The sequence below is a fragment of the Suncus etruscus genome, chromosome 9 (genome assembly GCF_024139225.1).
Source record: "Suncus etruscus isolate mSunEtr1 chromosome 9, mSunEtr1.pri.cur, whole genome shotgun sequence".
NCBI classification, from domain to species: domain Eukaryota; kingdom Metazoa; phylum Chordata; class Mammalia; order Eulipotyphla; family Soricidae; genus Suncus; species Suncus etruscus.
In genome coordinates this window covers 106,762,911-106,780,271 of record NC_064856.1, presented here as the reverse complement: position 1 = coordinate 106,780,271, position 17,361 = coordinate 106,762,911, and the positions used below count along the sequence as shown (strand labels likewise).

Sequence of the window (17,361 nt, the reverse complement as noted above, 5' to 3'; positions counted from 1 at the left end):
CCTCGGATTCTGTAATTGGTTCTTATAGTAACAAATAAAAAAGCTGTTTTCTTCAGCTCCTGCCTCAGCTGTTCTCTGCCATGGATGAGTGGGTGGGGTGTACAAATACTTATCTTAGATCCGGAGAACAAAGGAGAATCCAGAAGGACAGAGTGGGGTTTGCCCTAGGAAGAGCTTGATGAGATACGCAGCCTGGACGGGCTCTTCTTCAGAAAGCTCCAGATTTCTTGTGGGAAGCAGACATCTCCCAGTGACCTATGCAGGCTTCATTCATAGCAATTGGGGCAAGGGGGCTGGGGAGATAGTACAGCAGATAAGGCACTTGTCTTACATGCAATGGCCCAGGGTTCAATCCCTGGCACCCAATATGGTCACTTCAACCTCACCAGATATGGCCCAACCCCCAGACAAGCGATCAGGATAAACTAGCTGAATCTTATGTCACACTCAGGGCTTATTCCTAATTATTGTGCAGGGTGCTCAGGTTTTACACCTGGTGGGTCTTGGGACCATATTAGGGTGCCAGTGATGACAGTTGAGTTGCCCAGGCAATGCAAATACCCTGCCCCTGTGCTAACTCTGATCTTGAAGTGTAACTTCTCATACTGGGTTGTCAGTACACATTGGAGTAGGTGTCTTAAAGTGAGGTTGTGGAAGAATAAATCTTTAAAATGTGCGTAATTTTTTTTTTTTTTTTTTGGTTTTTGGGCCACACCTGGCGTTGCTCAGGGATTACTCCTGGCTGTCTGCTCAGAAATAGCTCCTGGCAGGCATGGGGGACCATATGGGACACTGGGATTCGAACCAACCACCTTTGGTCCTGGATCGGCTGTTTGCAAGGCAAACGCCACTGTGCTATCTCTCCGGGCCCAAAATGTGCGTAATTTTTTTTTAACAAGTTATAGTATCTGTACAATAATATATCTGTAAGTTTATGTACATTTATGCTCATGGTCATACAATTTCCTGGGGCCAGAAAGGGTTGTGAGTGAAAAGTTAAAAGCCCTGTTCTAGAGGCTGGTATGATCAGAGAGGAGGGCACTTGTCTTGGACATAGCCATTCTGTGTCTGATCCCTTGCACCCCATATGGTGATCCAAGCCCAACAAGGAGTGATCCCTGAGTGCAGAGTCAGGATTAAGTCCTGAGTACAACTGGGTATTACATCAAAACAAAGCAGCTCAGTTCTGAGCGGTTGGTGGTCTTTAGAGGGAGCTGTGAGGTGCTTTTTGCTGTTTTCCAATTTTTTGTTTTGTTTTGGGGTCACACCCAGCAGCGCTCTGGTTACTCCTGGCTCCACGCTCAGAAATCGCTCCTGGCAGGCTCGGGGGACCATATGGGATGCCAGGATTCACTGTCCTGCATCTAAGGTGATTGCTATTTCTGTGCTATCTCTGCCCCACTCCTGCCCCCCGTTTTGCTCTTTTTATCTGCAGTTTGGGAGGTGCTGGAGGTCAAGGAAAGATGGATCTCATTGTGGGGTGGAGAATCTTCAGGTCATCCCTAGTGGCACATACACCCATATGGTCTCAAATCCCACCAGGAGTTGACCATATGCATGGGGAACCATATAGGATAGTGGGAATCAAACTTGGTTATCAGTGTTCAAGATATTTGTACCTGCTCTACTTTTGCTCAGGCCTCTGGGTTAGGGTTAGGATTAGGGTTAGTGTTAGGGTTAGGGGGAGGTCTTACCGCTTAGCTCTGGTGGATTTGCAGACTGCTGCTTCAAGGATCCCTATGAGGGGAAAGTCCTGGGAGGGCACACTGGAGGTGCTCAGAAGTCACTTCTGGTGGAACTATATGAGATGCTGGGAATAAAACTCAGGCAAGCAGCCTACCCACAGTACTCTCTGGCCCCCCTGTTAACAGCTTCTTAAGGTTTGGGAGGTGCTGGAGGTCAAGGAAAGATGGTCAAGGGAAAAAAGAAAACATTAAACACTACCTGGGTACAACACTTTTAGGACAGAACAAAAATGTTAAGCCTACTGGTATAGAGAGATATAGTACAGTGGGTAGGGAGTTTGTCTTGTACGCAGTGCCCAGGTTCAATCTCTGGCACCCCACCCATAGGTTCCCCAAAACCCAACAGAAGTGATCCCTGAGGGCAAAGCCAGGAGTAATGTGAACCTCTCAAAAAATAAAGGGGGAGGGCCCGGAGAGATAGCACAGCAGTGTTTGCCTTACAAGCAGCTGATCCAGGACCAAAGGTGGTTGGTTCGAATCCTGGTGTCCCATATGGTTTTCGTGCGTGCCAGGAGCTATTTCTTTTTTTTTTTTTTTTTTGGGTTTTGGGCCACACCCTGTGAAGCTCAGGGGTTACTCCTGGCTATGAGCTCAGAAGTTGCTCCTGGCTTCTTGGGGGACCATATGGGACGCCGGGGGAGCCGGGGGATCGAACCGCGGTCCGTCCTAGGCTAGCGCAGGCAAGGCAGGCACCTTACCCCTAGCGCCACCGCCCGGCCCCAGGAGCTATTTCTGAGCAGACAGCCAGGAGTAACCCCTGAGCACCGCCGGGTGTGACCCCCCCCAAAAAAAATAAAAATAAAGGGGGGAGGCAGAGAGATAGCATGGAAGTAAGGCGTTTGCCTTTTATGCAGAAGGTCGTTGGTTCAAATCCCGGCATCCCATGTGGTCCCCCGAGCCTGCCAGGAGCGATTTCTGAGCGTGGAGCCAGGAGTAACCCGAGTGCTGCCAGGTATGACCCCCCCCTCCCAAAAAAAAAAAGAACCGTAAGCTTACAACTATGTGTCCCTTAGCTTTAGATATGGGTGACACGATCAGAGGAAGGCTCAAAGGGCTGAGCACATAAATTATGTCACACCCGCCTGTGCTCAGGGCTTTCTCTGGTCTTTGTGTTCAGGGATCACACTTGATGGAATTCAGAAATTCTTGATGAAACCAGGGCCAGATGTGTTTGTGCAAGGCAGATAATCTTATCTGCTGTTCTGTTGCTCTGGCCCTTGATTGCAAGGGTGGCCTGGGCTCCAGGCACTGCCAGGGTATACAACTTTGGGAGGAGGGGAAAAGTAAACCAGGTGGAGGCCCCAAACCAAAATGTTTTGGTTTTGGATCACTTCTGGTGGTGCTCGGAGGATCATCATGGTACTAGGAGGGTCAAACTGGGATCAAACTTGCAAGGTCCAAGGCAAGTGCCTTCTATGCAGTCTCTTCTCCCCATTTCTGTTTTCTACTATATCTTCGTCTCCCCCCAAATGAAAATTGGGAGGAAAATTCTTCGAGCTGCCTAGTTTGTGACTCTATGGCCGCTGCAATCGAAGTGTAACCCCAAAACAAAACTCCCTCCTTGCATGGAGCTAGGGAACTAACGGAAAAACATCAACGCGCCCCCAAAAGTCTTAACTAGAAAGCGCACGTGCGCACTCGCACTAATTCATTCCCAGCCCGGAAACCGCGGCGAAACGGAGTGGGCGGGAAGCCGTACCACGCCGACCAATGCGGTAGCTGTTATAAAACGTCACTCAATTTTTTTGGACCAATCAACGCTCGAGTAGCCCAGAGCGCACCACTCGGCTTGCCGCATGCAAATAAGCATCCCGGAAGCGTGACTTTTCGGACGGTTTGAAAAGGAAACCGTACGCCGAAGGTGGTGCTGGTGGAGGAGGCTGGATTTCGCAGGACGCGCGGTGGGGCCTAGTTATACGTCACTTCCGGTATCCAGAATAGAAGTGGGACTGCACGCGTGTGCGCCACGAGCTGGAGGAGGGACTTCCGGTGGGGGCAGCAGAGCTTCCGGTGGGGGCGGCAGAGCTTCCGGTGCTCGGTTTGGTCGGTCCCGGAGCGAGGTCCCGGCGATGGCGGCGGTGGATTCGGATGTCGAATCCCTCCCGCGTGGGGGTTTCCGGTGCTGCCTCTGCCACATTACTACAGCCAACCGTAAGCGGTGGCTAAAGTGAGGAGGGTGGTCGTGGACGATCTTTCTTGGGGGGGGGTTGTGGAGAATGAGGGGGCTTATGGGGTCGTGTGATGCTCCAGGCGTTGGGTTGAGCCCCACGACTTCATCTCCCTTGTCCCCATCACTCCAGTACCCCAGCACCCCAACAGCCAGGACTCCCCCCAGTCACTCGTCCGAAGTCTCCTTGACCATTTTTATCATTCTAGGGGCCTGAGCTACAAGAGATGCAACCTGGAGGGGCCTGCCCTGCACCCGGCCTATCCCTGGGATTCGATCCTGGGGCATCCCAGATGGTCCTTGAACCTCCCCAAAAGTGATCCCTGAGCTCAGAGCCAGGAGGAACGCCCCCCTCCAAGCACCCCGCTGGGTGTGGCCTTAAACCAAACAGTAAAGTTTCATCATTTTATTCCCTAGGGCCAGAGAGATAGCATGGAGGTAAGGCGTTTGCCTTGCATGCAGAAGGATGGTGGTTCGAATCCCGGCATCCCATAGGGTCCCCTGACCCTGCTAGGAGCTATTTCTGAGCGTAGAGCCGGGAGTAACCCCCCTGAGCGCTGCCAGGTGTGACCCCAAAAGCAAAAAACAACATTCCTTCGTTTGACCGTTATGTCTTAACTAGGCCCTCTCGTCTGGCACCCCCTTAAGCTCCAGGGTGGGGAAAAAGGAGAGAGTTGCAGTGCTCAGTGGCTGTTTGGAGCATTGTGTGGCCCCTGACAATTGCTTCTCCTGAGTGTGTGTGTGTGTGTGTGTGTGTTTAAATTGGATCAATGTGGCTTCAAATTTGACATTCAAATTTCTTTTTTATTTTGTTTTTGTTTTTGGTAGTGTGTATGTACGTGTAAATTGGGGGGTTGGTACAGCCCTCAGTGCTCAGAGTCTGCTCAATGCCTGATGCTAAGGGGATCACTCTTCAGAGGTGCTTTAAGAGATGGAGATTGAATCTGGACCTCTTGTGTTTAAAGCATATACTTATAGGGCCGGAGGAGCAATAGTACAGTGGGGAGGGCGTTTGCCTTGCATGCAGCCAAACTGGGTTTGAACCCTGTCATCCCATATGGTCCCCTAAACGCTGCTAGGAGTGATTCCTGAACACATCAGCAGTGACCCCTGAGCGCTGCGGGATGTGGCCCCAAAACAAAACATGCTTAGGCCCATTGAGCTGACTTCTGAACTTTGTAGATTATTTCTGGCCAATGCCATTTGCAATTTCTATTTCATGGCCTGTGAACCAGGGCCAGAGAGATAGCACAGCGGTAGGGCATTTTCCTTGCATGCAGAAGTACAGTGATTCAAATCCTGGCATGCCTTTATGGTCCCCGGAGCCTGCCGGGGGCGATTTCTGAGCATAGAGCCAGGAGTGGCCCCTGAGCATTGCTGGGTGTAATCCAAACCCCCCTGCCCCCCAAATGAACCAGGGTCAGAGAGATAGCACAACAGTAGGGTGTTTGCCTTGCCTGTGGCCGACCCAGGAGGGACCCAGTTCTATTCCCAGTACCCATATGATCCACAGCCTGCCAGGGGCAATTTCTGAGTGCAGAGCCAGGAGTAATCCCTGAGCACCGTTGGGTGTGGTCCAACAATCAGTCAATGAATCACTCAATCAATAAAGTTAAAAAAAAATGTGAACCAGTGAACAAAGGAGGAAGATGAAAGGAGCCAGGACATTGTTTATTTAAAAATCACTTTCTGGGGGCTGCTGTGGTGGCTCAAGGTGTCTGCCTTGTCCACTCTAGCCTAGGATGGACTGCGGTTCCATCCCCCAGCATCCCATATGGTCCCCCAAGCCAGGAGCAGCCCCTGAGCGTCATTGGGTGTGGCCAAAAAAAAAAACAAACAAAAAAATCACTTTCTGGGACCGGAAAGATGGCATAGTAGAGTGTTTGCCTCGCATGCGGCCACCCTGAATGGACTTCAGTTTGATTCCTGGCATCCCATATGGTGATCCCTGGAGCTTGCCAAGAGCAACTTCTGAGCACAGAGCTAGGAGTAACCCCTGAGCACTGCCTATGTGACCCAAAAACAAACAAACAAACAATAAAATCACTTTCTGGGTCAAAAAAGAATACAACATGTGGGCCCGGAGAGATAGCACAGCGACGTTTGCCTTGCAAGCAGCCAATCCAGGACCAAAGGTGGTTGGTTTGAATCCCGGTGTCCCATATGGTCCCCCGTGCCTGCCAGGAGCTAATTCTGAGTAGACAGCCAGGAGTAATCCCTGAGCACCCAAAAACCAAAAAAAAAAAAAAAAAAAAAAAAGAGTACAACCTGTTTTGAACGCAGCCAATCCAGGTTCTATTCCCACCATATCGTGGTCCCCTGAGCACTGCTAGGAGTGATTATTTTGTTTTGTTTTGATTTTTGAGTCACACCCAGCAGTGCTCAGGGGTTACTCATGGCTCTATGCTCAGAAATCGCTCCTGGCAGGCTCGGGGCACCATATGGGATGCTGGGATTTGAACCACAGTCCTGCATGTAAGGCAAATGCTGTACCTCCATGTTATCTTCGGCCCAGGAGTGATTTTGTTTTGTTTTGTTTTGTTTTTGGGTCACACCCAGCAGTGCTCAGGGATTAGGGTTACTCCTGGCTCTATGCTCAGAAATCAATCCTGGCAGGCTCGGGGGACCATATGGGATGCCGGGATTTGAACCACCGTCCTTCTGCATGCAAAGCAAATGCCCTACCTCCATGCTATCTCTCTGGCCGCCCAGGATTGATTTCTTTTTTTTTTTTTTTTGGTTTTTGGAACACACCCGTTGGCACTCAGGGGTTACTCCTGGCTATCTGCTCAGAAATAGCTCCTGGCAGGCACGGGGGACCATATGGGACACCAGGATTCGAACCAACCACCTTAGGTCCTGGATCGGCTGCTTGCAAGACAAACACCGCTGTGCTATCTCTCTGGGCCCCCAGGAGTGATTTCTGAATGCAAAGTTAGGAGTATGCCCTGAGCATTGCCAAGTATGGCCCTCAAAATCAAAATAAACACCAGAAAAGTCACTTTGCATGATTTGGACGAATCCATAGATCCATAGGACTCAGAACTGAAGCAGCCACAAGGTTTGCTGAAGAATGATTGGAATTTATTTTTGTTTCATATTTGTCTTTGCAGGGCCCAGTTTAGATGCCCACTTGGGAGGCCGGAAGCACCGACACCTGGTAGAATTACGAGCTTCCCGGAAGGCCCAGGGTCTTCGAAGTGTCTTTGTCAGTGGCTTTCCCCGGGATGTGGATTCAGCTCAACTCTCTGAGTACTTCCAAGCATTTGGGCCTGTGGCCAGTGTTGTCATGGACAAGGACAAGGTCAGTGAGTGGCCCTTGGGTAAAGAAGGACTTAGGTGTTCTGCATACCAAGAAAATCACTATAGGAAGGAAAGTCCAGTGATCTGTGCTTGACCTTAGTGGGCACCCTTGCCTTGTTTGGGGGCTGGTCTAAGCTTTGAGAGTCTTTTACTTGTCCTACTGCATATTGTGTGTGTGTGTGTGTGTGTGTGTGTGTGTGTGTGTGTGTGTTTTGGACATGCCTTGCTGTACTCAGCACCCTGCTGTGCTTAGGACTTCTGACTCTGCACTCAGGGATCATTCCTAATAAGGCTCAGGGGCTCATACTGGGTGCTGGGGATCAAAGCCAGGTAGACTGCATGCAAGGCAAACACCCTACCTGCTTTATTATGGCTTCAGCTCCAAACATTGGTTCTTTGCCTCTTTTTTTTTTTTTTTTTTTTTTTTGGTTTTGGGTCCCACCTAGCAGCGCTCAGGGGTTCCTCCTGGCTCTATGCTCAGAAATAGCTCCTGGCAGGCTCGGGGGACCCTATGGATGGCGGGATTTGAACCACCATCCATCTGCTTCTAAGGCAAACGTCTTACTACTGTGCTATCTCTCCGGCCCCCAAACATTGGTTCTTTTTGTTTGTGTTTGGACTGCACCCAGCAGTGCTCAGTAGTTATTCTTTTTTTTTTTTGGTTTTTGGGCCACACCTGGTGGTGCTCAGGGGTTACTCCTGGCTGTCTGCTCAGAAATAGCTCCTGGCAGGCACGGGGGACCATATGGGACACTGGGATTCGAACCAACCACCTTAGGTCCTGGATTGGCTGCTTGCAAGGCAAACACCGCTATACTATCTCTCCGGGTCCTCAGTAGTTATTCTTGACTCTGACTCTGCACTCAGGAATCATTCTTGGTGGGATGTTGGGGATTAAACTTGGGTTGGCAGTGTGCCAGGCAAGCATCCTACCTGTTGTACTCTCGCTCTAGCCCTCAGATTGAATCTTTATTGGATCATATTGGATTTGGGGCCATACCTGATGGTGCTCAGGGTTTACTCCTGGCTCTGTGCTTAGTGATAGTAATGACCCCAAACGCTGTGTTTCCATCCAGAGAAAGTGGGTCTGGTGAGAGTTACCTTAGAAAATAATCCAAACAAAGCTGAAAATGAAAACATGTGGCCAAGTAGCAATCTGTCTTGTCCAATCAAGAGAGAAAGCTGCCTGCCAGACTGTAGTTTTTAAGTACAGAGACTTCCCCCTAGGCAGTAGAGTAAGGACAGAAGACCTATTCTGAGCCAGTCCTACCCAGGTTTCCTTGATTCCAGCAAGTAGATCTCTGTTTTGGGTAAGACCAAGTTGTAAACAAACATATACAAAGAAACCAGGAAAGGGAGGGAGCTGGAGCAGTGGCGCAGACATTAAAGCATCTGCCTTGAGTATGCTAGCCTAGAATGGACTGCAGTTTGATCCTCTGGCGTCCCATATGGTCCCCCAAGCCAGGAGTGATTTCTGAGTGCACAGCCAGGAGTAACCACTGAGGGTCACTGGGTGTGGCCCCAAAACTGAAAACAGAACCAAACAAAAAAGAAACCAGGGATGATCTTTGTTTTGGGTGGAACCAAGTTGTAAACCAACTGTGATCACTCCTGTTGGGGCTCAGAGAAACATATGAGGTGTTGGGGATCAAACTTGGGTTGATGAGTACATGTAAGGCAAGCATCCTACTTGTTGTATTCAATTTTTTTTGATAGTAGGGTTTAGGATACACTTGCTTATCCTCGGGACTATTCTTCATTTTGTGATCTAGGATCACTTCTGATGGTGCTTCAGAAACGTCTGCATTCCTAGGGATCAAAAGGATTAATTGTATGCCAGGCATGCTTCTTCTTCTTTTTTTTTTTTTTTTTTTTTGGCTTTTGGGCCACACCTGGCATTGCTCAGGGGTGACTCCTGGCTGTCTGCTCAGAAATAGCTCCTGGCAAGCACGGGGGACCATATGGGACACCAGGATTCGAACCAACCACCTTGGGTCCTGGATCGGCTGCTTGCAAGGCAAACGCCACTGTGCTATCTCTCCTGGCCCCCAGGCATGCTTCTTAACCTCTGGTCCTTTGGATTTTATCAGTTACCAGAGTGAGTTGTTGGGGAACTTAGATATTTAGTACTTTATTTTTGCCAATTAAATATTTACTGTTGTTTTCAGGTAAGTGTCAGAGATTGTGGGTTTAGTTGCAGTGCATGGCAGTAGAAGATATCACATAAAATTTTGGCTTGCCAGTGCATGGAATGACAGTTAAACTGTACTATGTATGTGTGTGTATATATGTGTGTGTGTGGGGTTTTTTTTTTCTGGTTTTTGGGCCAAACCCATGACGCTCAGGGGTTACTCCTGGCTATGCGCTCAGAAATTGCTCCTGGCTTGGGGGACCATATGGGATGCTGGGATTGACTGAGGTCCATCCTGGGTCATCCGCATCCAAGGCAATCCATCCACTGCACTGTCGTTCCAGCCCCATGTAGCCTGTGTGTTAATGAGGCAATTCTTTTCTCTCCAAAATACATAATTTTTGTATGTGAGGGCTGGATCGATAGTACAGCGAGTAGGGTATTTTCCTTGTAAGAATTGTCCCGAGTTCGATCTCTGGCATCCCATATAGTCCCCAGAGTCTGCTAGGAGTGATTTCTGTGGCTCTGTGCAATCGCCCCAACAACTTTTTAGCTCTGATTCTCACCATGACTTAAAACAAAATTAAAGGGGCCGGACAGATAGCATGCAGGTAGGGCGTTTTTGCCTTGGATGCAGAAGGATGGTGGTTTGAATCCCGGCATCCCATGTCGTCCCCTGAGCCTGCCAGATTCGATTTCTGAGCATAGAGCCAGGAGGAACCCCTGAGCGCTGCTGGGTGTGACCCAAAAACCAAATAAATAAATAAACTCATAAAAAAACAAAATTAGAAAAATTAAAAAAAATGTGCTGGAGCAATAGTACAGTGGAAAGTTTGTCTTGTATGTGACTGACCCGGGGTTTGTTTCCTGGCATCCCATATGGTCCCATTAGCTTGCCAGAAGTGATTCTTGAGCACAGAGCCAGGTTTGTGTGACCCACTAACCAAAAAAAGTAAACAAACAAAAAATGAGTAAGGGAGGGGACCAGTTCAGTGAAGAGGGTGCTTTGCTTGTACCCAACCCTGGTTCGATCCCTGGCATCCCATACATTCCCCTGAGCACTGCTAGGAATAATTCTTGAGTATTATATCAGGAATAAACCCCGAGTATTGCTAATGTGGCCAAACAAACAAAACAAAGCCAGTAAGGGGCAGAATTGACCCTGGAAATAGATTCTCAGAAAAGCAGGTGGACCTGCTAGGTTTAGAGGCCGGTGTCCGGCTTCTTTTCTGCTGACAGGCAGTCGAGATTTGCTGGTCCCAAACCCTGATCCCCACCCTGGTGCACTTTGCAGGGCGTGTTCGCCATCGTGGAGATGGGGGACGTGGGGGCCCGGGAAGCAGTCCTGTCACAACCTCAGCATAGCCTGGCTGGACGTCGCCTGCGAGTCCGGCCTCGAGAGCAGAAAGAGTTCCAGAGTCCAGCTTCCAGGTCCCCCAAAGGAGCTGCCCCTGACAGTCAACAGTTGCTCAAGGCGCTGGCCGAGGCCCCAGATGTGAGCGCCCAGATGAGGAAGCTCGTGGGCCTGAGGGAGCTGTCGGAGGCTGAGAGACAGCTGCGGAGCCTCGTGGTGGCCCTGATGCAGGAGGTCTTCACTGAGTTCTTCCCCGGTGAGTTGGCGCCGCCTCCAGGCTGTCCTCCGCACTGCGCTCTTGGCTGGATGATCTGTCTCCATGTCCCTTAAGACACCCTCCCGTCCCTGTACCCGCCATGTCGCTTGACCTTTATTCTCTGCTCGCCACTCAGGCTGTGTGGTCCATCCTTTTGGCTCTTCCATAAACAGCTTTGACGTCCATGGCTGCGATCTTGACCTCTTCCTCGACCTGGGTGACTTGGAAGAGCCTCAGGTGAGTGAGCAGGGAGGAGAGTGGGAGAGTCTGTTGGGTGGGTCCTTTGTGCTTTTGGGCAAGCACTTTTCCTCTGTGGCCTTAGTTTCCTCATCTGTACAATGGGGTTCTCCTGTCCCCATAACACAGCTGAGAACGGTTGGTTCACATTTCAAAGATTCTAGCCGAGAATACTGGAATGATAGTGCAAGAGGGAGGGTGTCTGTTTGGGTTCAATCCCCAGCATCCCATATGGTTCCCTGAACCCCATTAAGAGTGATTCCTGGGCCTGGAGAGATAGCACAGTGGCGTTTGCCTTGCAAGCAGCCGATCGAGGACCAAAGGTGGTTGGTTCGAATCTCGGTGTCCCATACGGTCCCTCGTGCCTGCCAGGAGCTATTTCTGAGCAACGCCGGGTGTGGCCCAAAAACCAAAAAAAAAAAAAAAAAAAAAGTGATTCTTGAGCACGGAGCCAGGAGGAACCCCTGAGCATGTTGGATGTGTTCCACACCCCAAAAAAATTCTTGCCTACCTTCAATCATGTGATTGGGAGACAGCCCATCTCATCTGTATAATGGGAGTAGGAGACCCCAAATGTTGGAAAGGGAGAAACCCAAATGCTGATGAGTCTGAGAGGATTGGGCTGGACGGCATTCGGAACTAGTATGGACAGTTGTTTGTTTGGGAAAAATAAGTATATTTGAAGAACATAGATCAAAACACTTTTCAAAACACATTTCAAAACACTTTTTTTTGGCTTTTGGCAGCACTCAGGGGCCACTCCTGGCTCTACATTCAGAAATCGCCCCTGGTAGGCTCGGGGGACCATATGGGATGCCGGGATTCGAGCCACCGACCTTCTGCATGCAAGGCAAACGCCTTACCTCCATGTATGCTATCTCTCCGGCCCCCACTTTTTGGTTTTATAGCAAAATTGCATGTATAGAACAAAGTTTCTGAGCAAGAGAGGTAATATAGTTGTTAAGGCTTTTGTCTTACATGCAGTTGACTCCAGTTTGATTCCTGAATACTGTCAGGAATGATCTTGGAGCACTGTCTGGTGTGGGTTTCCCCTTCTAAAAAATCCTGAGGTCTCCAGCTATATTTTGTCCCACAAAGGGGGGGGGGGGTGTTCAGTTATTGGTTTGGGAGGTCATACCCTGGCCGTGCTTAGGGAGCATGAAGTGCCAGGGATCAAACACATACATACATGAAATCCTTAGGCCAGAGCCTGGCACATACGATGCATCTTGCAGGTAGAAGGTGCCTGTTTGTGTCCAGCAGGAGAGACACTCCTGCTTGTTTGCATCCACAGCCGGGCGCAAAGCCACCGGAGTCTCCCTCCCTGGACTCGGCCCTGGCCTCCCCACTGGATCCTCAAGTCCTGACCTGCGCCCCAGCTTCTCCGCAAGACTCTGAAACCCTGGACTTGGAAGCCCTGTCCTCCCTGGCACCCCGGACTCCAGACTCCGCTTTGGCCTCCGAGACCCTTGCCTCTCCCCAGTCCCTGCCCCCAACCTCCCCACTGCAGGATGACGGGGCCTCGGGGGACCTGGGCAAGGCCCCGAAGGCCGAGAGAGCGGAGGGTGGGGCCATGCTGGAACTGGTGGGGTCCATTCTCCGGGGCTGTGTCCCCGGAGTGTACCGAGTCCAGACTGTGCCCTCTGCTCGCCGGCCCGTCGTCAAGTTCTGCCATCGTCCTTCCGGGCTCCATGGTGATGTCTCCCTGAGCAATCGGTGCGTTTGGGGTTGCCTGCTGAGCATGGGTTGTGGGAGGTGGCCAGTGTGCTTGCCCCCCAAATTTTCACCCTTGGTGAAGGGTGTTCCTTGAACTGCAGTGGGATGTTTTGTCATTGTTTTGTGTTGGGGCTCATCTGGCTCTGTTTGGAGGTTGCTCTGAGGACTGGGTGGTCTCAGAGGCTCTGGCATACCAGTCAAGTCCTCCACCATCAGCCACGTCCCTCGCCTGTGATTGTAGGTGACGGCTGGGAGGGTTTATTTAGGTCACATCTGGTGGTGCTCCGGGGCTAATTATAATTAATCTTGGCTTTTGGTCAGGAATGAGCTACTTTTGGTACTCAGGGACCCTATGAAGTGGTGAGGATTCGAAAGGGGATTGTCAGGTTACAACCCCTAGACCCTGTCCTAGCTCTCTGGCCTCTCGACTTGGCTCTGTTATTGTTAGGGGATGTTGAAAAGAGCTCCCCGGTTGAGTCAGCTTAGGAATTGCTGTTTCTGGGCCACATCTGGTGGTGCTCAGGGCTTACTCCTGGCTCTGTGCTCAGGGAGGGGTTGGGGAAACCTTAAGGGGTGCCAGAGCTTGAACCCAACTCAGCTGTGTTTATGGCAAGCACCCTACCCACTGACCTATCTCTCCAGCCCCACATGTGATGTTTTCACATCCCTGCGAATGTCATAACCCTTTCACCGCCTCGCTCTCTTCGTTGTAGGCTGGCTCTGCATAACTCTCGCTTCCTGAGCCTCTGCTCGGAGCTGGATGGGCGAGTCCGGCCCCTCGTCTATACTGTCCGCTTCTGGGCTCAGGGTCGGGCGCTGTCAGGTGAGCGCAGTCCAGGACACACTTGGGGTGCGATTGGCATCAGGCAGTGAGGGGAGGCAGGCCCGGGCACCGCAGCTGATCTAACCAGAATTCTCATTGACCCAGGGAGCGGCCCCCTGCTCAGCAACTATGCCCTGACCTTGCTCGTCATCTATTTCCTTCAGACCAGGGACCCCCCTGTGCTGCCCACTGTCCTGCAGCTCACTCAGAAAGCAGGTACGGGTGCCCCACCTTGATCTCTTTACTTGGTGCTGTCTCCTTTGGAAGGATTGAGATGGTTTGAGTGCCCCCCTCATGGTCCCCCTTCCTCCTCTCACAGATGAGGGGGAGCAGGTGGAGGTCGACGGCTGGGACTGTAGCTTCCCCCAGGACGCCTCGAGCCTGGAGCCCAGCACTAATACGGAGCCCCTGAGTGAGTGTGGGTGCCCAGGGGAGGGATGACAGGCACTGTCCACCCCTGGCAGCCTTGGGGTATGCATTACCCCATCACCCCATTCTCACCAGTCCCGCTGCCCCTTTCTGAATTGAGTTGCCAGGGAAAACAGAAGGGGCCATGACTGGCCAAGTGTGCAACTGGTGATTTGGGGAGAGGGTTGGCCTCTGGTGACAGACAGGGCCAGGGGACCCAGTCCTGGCACTAGCTTCGTGCTTCAGTGGGCAGGAGCAAGGCCTTTGTGCCACAGTCCAGGCTTCCAGGCCACCCCTTGCCCCCATTGCTTTCCCTTGCAGGTTCCCTGCTGGCCCAGTTCTTCTCCTGTGTTGGCTGCTGGGATCTTGGCGGCTCGCTGCTGTCCCTGCGGGAGGGCCAGGCTCTGCCCATGGCCGGGGGCTTGCCTGCCCCTGGCTGGGAGGGCCTGCGCCTTGGCCCCATGAACCTCCAGGACCCTTTCGACTTGAGCCACAATGTGGCGGCCAACGTGACAAGCCGGGTGGCCGGTCGGCTGCAGAGCTGCTGCCGGGCGGCTGCCAACTACTGCCGGAGCCTCCAGTTCCAGCAACGCTCCTCCCGGGGTCGTGACTGGGGGCTGCTCCCACTGCTGCAGCCCAGCTCTCCCAGTGCCCTGCTGTCTGCCACTCCCATCCCCTTACCCCCTGCGCCATTTCCCCAGCTCACAGTCGCCCTGGCTAAGGTGTTGCGGGAAGCACTGGGGTGCCGCCTAGAACAGGGCACCAAGAGACTGAGGCCTGAGGGTGGGGGAGCTGGGGATTCACCCCAGGCCGAGACAAGTAAGAGGCTGAAACTGGACGAACAGAAGAACAGCTGGGAGGGGGAGAAAGAGCAGCTGTTGGCAAGTACAGGGGACCATAGCGAAGATGGGATAGAAGAAATGGTCGTCGAGGTGGGTGAGACGGTGCAGGACTGTGCCATGCAGAGCCCCACGCGGCCAGAAAAGCCTTTGGACCCTGAAAACGAGGGCCTGCTGGCAGAGCAGAGGCCTGGGGAGCCCCCTGCAGCCCTGGAGGGACCCCAGAGTGGGGTGTCTTTCTCCCCTGTGAGCTGGCGCTGTGCTTTGTGGCACCGAGTGTGGCAGGGGCGGCGACGTGCTCGAAGACGCCTTCAGCAGCAGCAGACCAAGGACGGGGGTGCAAGTGGTCCTTGCTCAGGACCCCAGTGGCTGGTGACCGAGGCTCTGGTAACCCAGGAGCTGAGAGGCCCCAACAATGCTCCAGGGACCCTAGAGACGGCGCCACTTCTGACCTTTGTGGCATCTGCCTCCCCTGCTGACCAGACTCTCACAGTGACCCCGGTCCAGGATTCTCAGGGCCTGTTCCCCGATCTCCATCATTTTTTACAGATATTCCTTCCTCAAGCACTCCGAGCCCTCCTCAAGTAAGGGCAAGGCAATAAAGCTGCTAGATTACTAAACACTGGCTTCCTTTTAATTTCTACCAGATAAGCTGCCTGTCACCCAGTACGACCCTTCCCAGGATTTAAAAGTTCCTTCCTTGCTGGGGCTTTCTCCAGACATACGGAAATAGGCCTCTGTTTCTCTGTTTTGCTTTGGGCCACATGTCTAAGATCAGTGTTGACTCCTAGCTCTGCACTCAGGGCTCAGACGACCATATTGGGTGCTGGTGAAACCGGGTTGGCTGTGTGTAAGGCCAGCGCCCTCCCTGCTATACTCTCTCTGCCACATGGCAGAGATTTTTGGCCACACTCGGCAGTGCTCAGGCTTTCTTTTGGCTCTGTTCTGGTCATCCTGGGTACAGCTTGGGACTATATATGTGGTGTCAGATGAACCTGGGAAGGCTGCCTGCATGTAGGGCAAAAACCCTTCTATTCTCTTCAGTCTTCGGCCTCAACGTTTCATAAGGTGCTGCAGGAGGGCAAGGATGGTGTGTCTGACATAGAATCTTCAATGATGGGCTGGAGATGATGGCAGAGCCAGGCTGGCTTCATTCTCAAATTTGTGGATGATGCTGGTGGGTTGGTAAAGTAGGGAGTGAGGGGAGTAGACTTGAGTGATTCCAGCATTAGTCCACCACGGCACGGCACCAATACTTGGGAAATTCTTGGCTTGGTTCAGCACTGGTCAAATTTGCTCCAAGTATCTCCATGGAACAAATATTCATGTCCTGCCAGTCCCACAAGGCAGCCATCAACTGACCCTGAAATGCACTTACTCTGCCTAATGTGGGTTGAGGGAGATGATCCTTGCTTCCCAACCTGGCCTGAGGAATTGCTCTACTGGTACAAAAGACTAACCTTAGGTCATGTGCCTTCTTACTTTTCTCTCACAGCAAAGAAAGTGCTGAAGCAAGATCAAGTTTTTATTGACAGTTATTTTCTGAGGGGGAAAGAAAAAGGAAGTAAGTGTTCCAAGAGAGAATGTGGGCTTTTCCATATTGGAGAAAACAAGCAGAGACAACAGATACATATTTCAGGAGAGCACAGGGCCGGAATTTCTCCCAATGGTTCTTTTCAGGAGTTTGGTGGACAGTAGTTAGTCCAGGTATTGAGCTCAGATTCTTTTTTTTTTTTTTTTTTTTTGTTTTTGGGCCACACCCGGCGGTGCTCAGGGGTTACTCTTGGCTATCTGCTCAGAAATAGCTCCTGGCAGGCACGGGGGACCATATGGGACACCGGGATTCGAACCAACCACCTTTGGTCCTGGATCGGCTGCTTGCTTGCAAGGCAAACACTGCTGTGCTATCTCTCCAGGGCCCTAGCTCAGATTCTTCTGTAGCTTCTTTCTCCTTTTCTTCCACCCATCTCAATTTGTTTCTCCTCTCCTCAGAGTTCAGGATTTGCAAGTCAAAGTCTTGCAGTCTTCCTGCCTTTGGGCTACTTCAGGGCTACGAAATGCCTTCCCTTTTACTATTTCCCAAAAATACAAAATGATAGGGGCCTAGGAGTTTGGAGCTATGGGTTCAGGCTTCTTCCCTATTCACTCAACTATTTTTTTTTCTTTTGGTTTTTGGGCCAGACCTGGTGGTGCTCAGGGGTTACTACTCTGCTCAGAAATAGCTCCTGGCAGGCACGGGGGACCATATGGGACACCGGGATTCGAACCAATCACCTTTGGTCCTGGATCGGCTGCTTGCAAGGCAAACACCGCTGTGCTATCTCTCCAGGCCCTCAACTATTTTTTTTTTTTTTTTGGTTATTGGTTTTGGTTATTGGGCCA

General features: G+C 51.5%; 1 protein-coding gene across 1 annotated transcript; it reads left to right on the top strand.

Moving 5' to 3' along the window:
- The first annotated feature begins 3,777 nt into the window (after positions 1-3,777).
- On the top strand, positions 3,778-15,599 carry TUT1 (terminal uridylyl transferase 1, U6 snRNA-specific). The gene is made up of 9 exons (XM_049779603.1): positions 3,778-3,896; positions 7,026-7,216; positions 10,641-10,956; positions 11,093-11,193; positions 12,488-12,909; positions 13,623-13,732; positions 13,838-13,948; positions 14,052-14,144; positions 14,462-15,599. The coding sequence occupies exons 1-9, from the start codon at positions 3,815-3,817 to the stop codon at positions 15,565-15,567; spliced, it is 2,532 nt and encodes an 843-aa protein (XP_049635560.1). The 5' UTR covers positions 3,778-3,814; the 3' UTR covers positions 15,568-15,599.
- Positions 15,600-17,361: the final 1,762 nt, after the last annotated feature.